The sequence below is a fragment of the Leptodactylus fuscus genome, chromosome 3, assembly GCF_031893055.1.
Source record: "Leptodactylus fuscus isolate aLepFus1 chromosome 3, aLepFus1.hap2, whole genome shotgun sequence".
In the NCBI taxonomy this organism is placed as follows: domain Eukaryota; kingdom Metazoa; phylum Chordata; class Amphibia; order Anura; family Leptodactylidae; genus Leptodactylus; species Leptodactylus fuscus.
The window spans coordinates 190512687-190518716 of record NC_134267.1 but is presented as its reverse complement, the minus strand read 5'-3'; the positions used below and the strand labels follow the sequence as shown (position 1 = coordinate 190518716).

The 6030-nt window shown below is 42.9% G+C and overlaps 1 protein-coding gene across 2 annotated transcripts in view; it reads right to left on the bottom strand.

Moving 5' to 3' along the window:
- Positions 1-484: 484 nt before the first annotated feature.
- The window catches only part of NGEF (neuronal guanine nucleotide exchange factor), a 123182-nt gene continuing 117636 nt past the window's right edge, over positions 485-6030 (bottom strand). For both annotated transcript variants that reach the window (XM_075268921.1, XM_075268922.1), the window contains one exon: positions 485-1074. In XM_075268921.1, coding sequence (XP_075125022.1) covers positions 890-1074 — 185 coding nt within the window. In that variant the 3' untranslated portion in view covers positions 485-889. The remainder of the gene's footprint in view (positions 1075-6030) is intronic.

The window sequence follows — 6030 nt, the reverse complement described above, 5'->3', positions numbered from 1 at the left end:
AACATGTTATGCACAAGCCACAATATGGGATCAACACAATCCCCCACCCACCCCCCAAAATACCACCATTGAAGCACACCGCATGACCGCCAATATAAAGACATGATCAAGAAATGCTCACAGCAACATAGAAACATAACTGGGAAATATAGGAAATACAGTCAGCACCTGCAGATATGTAATACTGAAAAATAATATAGAGGGACCTATGTAACATGTGAAAGTGCACCATGTACACAAAAGCAGAATATTTCCCCGCACAATGTATTATGTTGTGTCATCGTGTGACATGTAGACACTTCTTAGAGCCTAGAGCCGTTATATGTGTCATCTCCTCCTATGTAAGGAGACTTCTTATGCATACGTCGCAGGGCTGAGACATATTCTCAGACATAAATGATGTCTAAAAGACAATTTCTTTACATGGGCCTTACCCTTCAGTAGAAGGATGTATATGTATAAATTTATATATACGTATAGTACAGAAGATTCCACAGGCATTTTTATTACTTGTCATAAGACAGGCTTCTGTAGTCAGCGGCCGCCAGCTCCTTACAGCTTCCAGCGCAGGTTGATGGGAGTTGTAGTACCACAGTTTAGGTAAAGCTGTCTTAATACATTACTAATTACTAATATACAAGGTATAAACCCAATATATAATCTGTTCATGAATATTTTTGTGTGTGCTTATCTTTGTGCGCATGATGTGTCCTTGCTTCCAATCCTAAGCCTCCTCTGTCCTATTGCGTTATTGGAAGGGTGTCTGTACAAGAGTAACACACATTTGTAGATAATATACATATATTTATATAGAATATTTGCATCGCGTCACAGACACACTGCTTCTTTCCCCATCCCAGAGCATGCTGCCCCATGTCATCTCCAGGGGTCACTGCCGCGTTCTGCTCCCCATCTTCCGCCGGTCCTTGTTCTGACTGCCCTCATCAGATTTGTGCACCCTGAAGCACTCCTTTAGGTTCTGCGTCCTGATGTCCTTGTTCAGTATTTCTTCTGTCACTGTGCTGGGGAACCAGCCCCTCTCTTGGTCGTGCAAACGTTCGCCAAACACCCAACCTGGGACAGAAAGGAAAAACTGTATTGTCATTCTGAATGTGACATGAGCCAGGGATGAGATTACTATCAGTTTTATATTCTGCGTATTATACTGAGCTGCCATATTAAAGGGAACCGGTCACATGGAAATGCGGAGTATTCTGCAGACAGCATGTTATAGAGCAGGAGGAGCTGAGCGGATTGATGTATAGGCGGCTTGTGGGACATGATTCAGTATAACCTGACATTTACCACTTGAAATCTCTGCTCTCTCTCCATATTAAAATGTCAAGGAGGCGGAGCTATCAGTGATTGCCAGCTATTTCCAAGCACAATCATACTCAGTCATGGATAGGACCGCCTCCATGACATTCCAACATGGAGAGAGCAAAGATGTCAATGGATAAATGACAGGTTGCACTGAATTTTGTCCCACAAATCTCTATATCAATCCGCTCAGCATATCCTGCTCTATAATATGCTGCCTGCAGATTACATGGCATTGAAGATCCATGTGGATACAATACCTGGGCCCAACCCCTACAGATCGGCTTCATAGGCCATCTTTCACACATGGCCTGAACGCAGCTCAGTCCCATCCAAATAAAAGGGCACAGTTGCAATACCAAGCACAGATGCTGTACAAATGTATGATACTATGCTTGGTATGTACTGAAGAGGCTGTCGTGCTCATACAGACTCTGCAGCCTTTTCGAATAGCCGACCAGCCAGGGGCCACGCTTTCAGACCCGAAAAAAATCTTTATTTGATCTTAATAAATCTTAAGATTTATTAAAGCTTATTAATTATTTAGTCTGTTAATCCCTTTTAAATACTTCACAAAATATTTACTATAAATGTACAAATTAACCTGTAAACAAAACTAATAAGAATTTTCCCATTATGAGAGTGTGTCACTATGACAAGTTCCATTTACAGTCGTAGATATATACAATGTCATATTAAAGGCTAAACATTATTGCAGGATTAGACTTTGGGTTTGCTTGTAGTCTGCTACCATGGAGACGTAGATCTGTATTGGCGCAGCAGACAAAGGATAGATTTATTGATTAAAGGAGATCAGACACCTGGACCCGCACAGATCAGCTGTTCTGGCAGAAACCTCTCTGTGCTGGAAGCTGCTAGTGGACAGGGAGACTGTGCAGTCTGCTCCTATTCAATTAATAACAGTGGCGCTACAGCTCCATCCACTGGATTGTGGTGATACTAGGGAACTGCAGTGCCCATCCTATTACTGAAATAGGGGCAGGGCTACAGGTTCTCTTTATCCACTAGCAGCTTCCAGCACCTGAGGCTACTAGAACTGATGATCTATATTGAGGACATATCTTCTTGAATCAATTTGGGGCTGAAAATCCCTTTAAGGCTAAGGCCCCACATTGCGGAAAGACAGCTTTTTTGTTGCAGATTTTGCTGCGTTTTTTTTTTAGCCAAAGCCATAAGTGGCTGCAAAAGGAATGGGAAATATATAAGAAGTTCCTATATTTTACCTTCTGCTCAGTCCACTCCTGGATTTGGCTAAAAAAAAACGCAGCAAAATCTGCAACAATAAAAGCTGCGCTTCCACAACATGGGGCCTCAGCCTAAGCTAAGGTTCAACATTGTGAAACTGCAATGAAAAACTCTGCATTAAAAAAAATTATGCTTTTCCGCAGCAGTTTTCCTGCGTTTTCACTGAGTTTTCCTCTGCAGACTTTTTTCCTTTATTATACCTATATGAAAAACGCCAGCATTTCTGTAAGTATAATTCACATGCTGCGATATTCAAAAACGCAGGCGTTTTTGGAAACGCAGCTTTTCAGAAGCAGATTTTTTTTCTGCAATGTGTGGATGGGAATAGAGATGAGTGAACACTGTTCGGATCAACCGATCCGAACAGCACGCTCCCATAGAAATGAATGGAAGCACCTGTGACGCCGGCCGGCCGCCGGCAAAGTCAGCGTCACAGGTGCTTCCATTCATTTCTATGGGAGCGTGCTGTTCGGATCGGCTGATCCGAACAGTGTTCACTCATCTCTAGATGGGAATAGCCAGAATCCCTTCCACTTTGCAGGTACTGTAAAACACAGCATTTTTGCAACAATCATATTTGCAAAGTGGTTTCATTTCACGGTCGAGATGATGTAAAACACCCTGGCAGTGGTCTTCTGGACTAGGAAATTCCCATAAAGATGGCAGATAATATAAGCCTGTCCAGTACTCAGATGATATACTCACCTCACCTATGCTCCACTGCTTGTATTTTAAGGTTGCCTGGGTCCCCTACTAGTCCCCTCTGTTTATACAAGGGCAAGAAGTGAGAACCAGCAGGGACCTGGACAGCGTAAAAATGTCAGATTTGGAAGTTGGTGAAATAAGTATAGGTCCTTATTTTAAGCCTCTGCGGCCTTATTTTTTAGGATGAAAAACCCCTTTGAAATGTAAGATTTCATAATTTTATGATAATGATCACCTACCTATCAATTAGCATAGAGTGTGAGTACATTTAAGGATGTAGGCAGGTGATGGAGGTGTCAAATACAAGGGCTGGTATCCCTGAAGGTATGTCTATATGGCAGTCTGAGAACAAAGACCCTATTGTGCATGTTCAACTAGAGGAACTTATTATTTTATCCAAGTACTTTGGTAGCACCATACGGTGTGGACTCTGGAAGAAGTGCAATGGCTCAAGGCTCTGCCTCTATCTAACTTGGCCTGAAGCTCATCCAGTACATGGCCATATCCAACAACAGGCTGCTCAGTCTAGTAAAACAAAAAACCCGCTTTATTAATGTATGGGGCTGATGTGTATTTTCTTCTGTTTCTTTCCTTTCTACTAATGAATGAGAGAGAACATTATATTAATAATACCTGTAATGTGGCGTCGTAGATCATTTTATTCTATGTAATGGCGTTTTGTATCACCCTCCTTTGCAGTAAGTAAAATAAAGCTGCAATGAACAGAGCATTGGTGTAGCTGGAAGTCTTGGTATCCAGATGGTTGTACGGTGATGCGTATACCCTGGAGTGTGATATGTACGCTTTACACCTATGTAATCGAAACGACACTTCTATAGTTATTTTTTTTGTCACACTAAAAAACGCCAGCATTGTCTTGTGTGTTTTTTCTCTACTTGAGGCTGTGGCATAAACGTACAGTATGCCCACAGTAGAAACGCTGTGGCAAAAAAAAACATGGCACTTTACAGTCCCTGCATAGTATATGGGATTGTAGCAAATCCCATCCACACACTGAAATTGCAGCATGTCAATTATACCTATGAAAACGCCCGCGATTTCCCTATAGAAAAATATAGGGTAGCAGAAAAGTAAAGGAAGCAAAGGAAACCTCTATGGACTTTCTGTGAAAAGCAATTTGGGAATAACCGCAATGTGTTGCCGTGGAGCCTTAGCCTAATTCCTGAACAAAGACTCCAGACCCAGAGCAGGGTGCATTATGAAAGCAACAATGTATGTAGGAGTTTTCATGTATTATTACTGACTAGCCTGGATTTAGTGTTTTTACCAAACAATACCAACAACAAATACAGCAAGATGTTAAAAAGCATAATGTGTAACTAGACTAAGGCTGGAACTACGTAGGTCGGAATTGCAGTGCTGTGGCAGAATCCCCGGGAGCTAACCTGCTGCGATGTACAGTAGAAGAACAAATGTCCATTACGTACTGCAAAAAAAAAAAATTAATTACAGAGAAAAGTTTGTTGCAGGTTTTGAACCCACAGCCATAACATACGTACACGCTGCCTGTAGGGCAACATATTTTTCTCTGCATTTTTTTTCTTGACCACAGCTTACTGTAACCCTGCGGCGGATCTGCCCCATGTGTCCTCAGCCTAAGGCTGTAATAACCTTTTGATGTAGTTGAGCCAAAGCTAGAAGTGAATCCAGCAGGAAGCCCTTCCTTTATGTTCCTGATTCCTTTCTATTCCACCCCCAGTTATGGATGCAAAAACTGCATGTAGTATTTCAGTTTTAATGGGGTTCACTGGGGAGTGTTTCATTGCTTATGCAATGACCAGGGGAGCACTTAGGTTAGGGCATGCTTATGAATGGGCCCAAGATGGCAGCTTCACGGGTCAATGGTTTTTGGCTCCAAATCCTCTTACAGGCTGTAGGCCGGCAAAGGGATGAAGGTGGTCTCACTGAGGTGATGGTGTATGGTCCTCTGGGGTACTCCCTGCCTCTTGTCCCCCCATTTGATAGTGTTTTTGGTGTTAAATACACAGGACGACAGTAGAAGCAGGTCCAACTCAGTTTATGTGGTAGATATCATCCAGTTGCAAGGCAATATGGAGGCACAATTCAGTTATAGCAGCAGGTAGCACATATACGGCACTTTACACACATGGATAGACGTGGCTATTGCTCTTCACCCCTTCCTCAATTCTCTGATCTTTCGCACTGTGGAGCTCTGGGTTGATCCCTTGACATAGTCCTCCTATCCAACTCCTATTGGGGACATGCACGACATGTTTGGGACGTGGACACCTAAGCTTAGCAGTGGAGGTGTTTAACAATCCACAGGTTCACATAGTTTTGGTTCTGCGAGCCTGGGGTCTGGTGACATGAGACTGCCTGTTACCTCTATCGTCCACTAACTAACTGAAGAGCTGAGGTGCTCTGCCATAAGCTAAATCCCTGGTCTGTCGCCAACTACAATCTGAGGTGAACAAGAAGTAACTCCCTGGATAAAGACTGGGGGCTCCTAATAACCACCATCCTCCTCCCACCTTGTAAGAAGCCCAGACCATAAATCACTTCTGCTTGCAGAGAAATGGCTGATTAACTCTTCAATGTCTGGCATAAAGCTAGAAAGTGCAATACAACACAAACAGGTTATGTATCCAGAAGCAGCAAAGTCCTTAGCTTTGGCCACTTTTTGGGAGACACTCCATGGTTCAGTTTGTGGCATACCACAGATTTCAGGCTGGTTCCAACCCCAGGTTACATGATGGG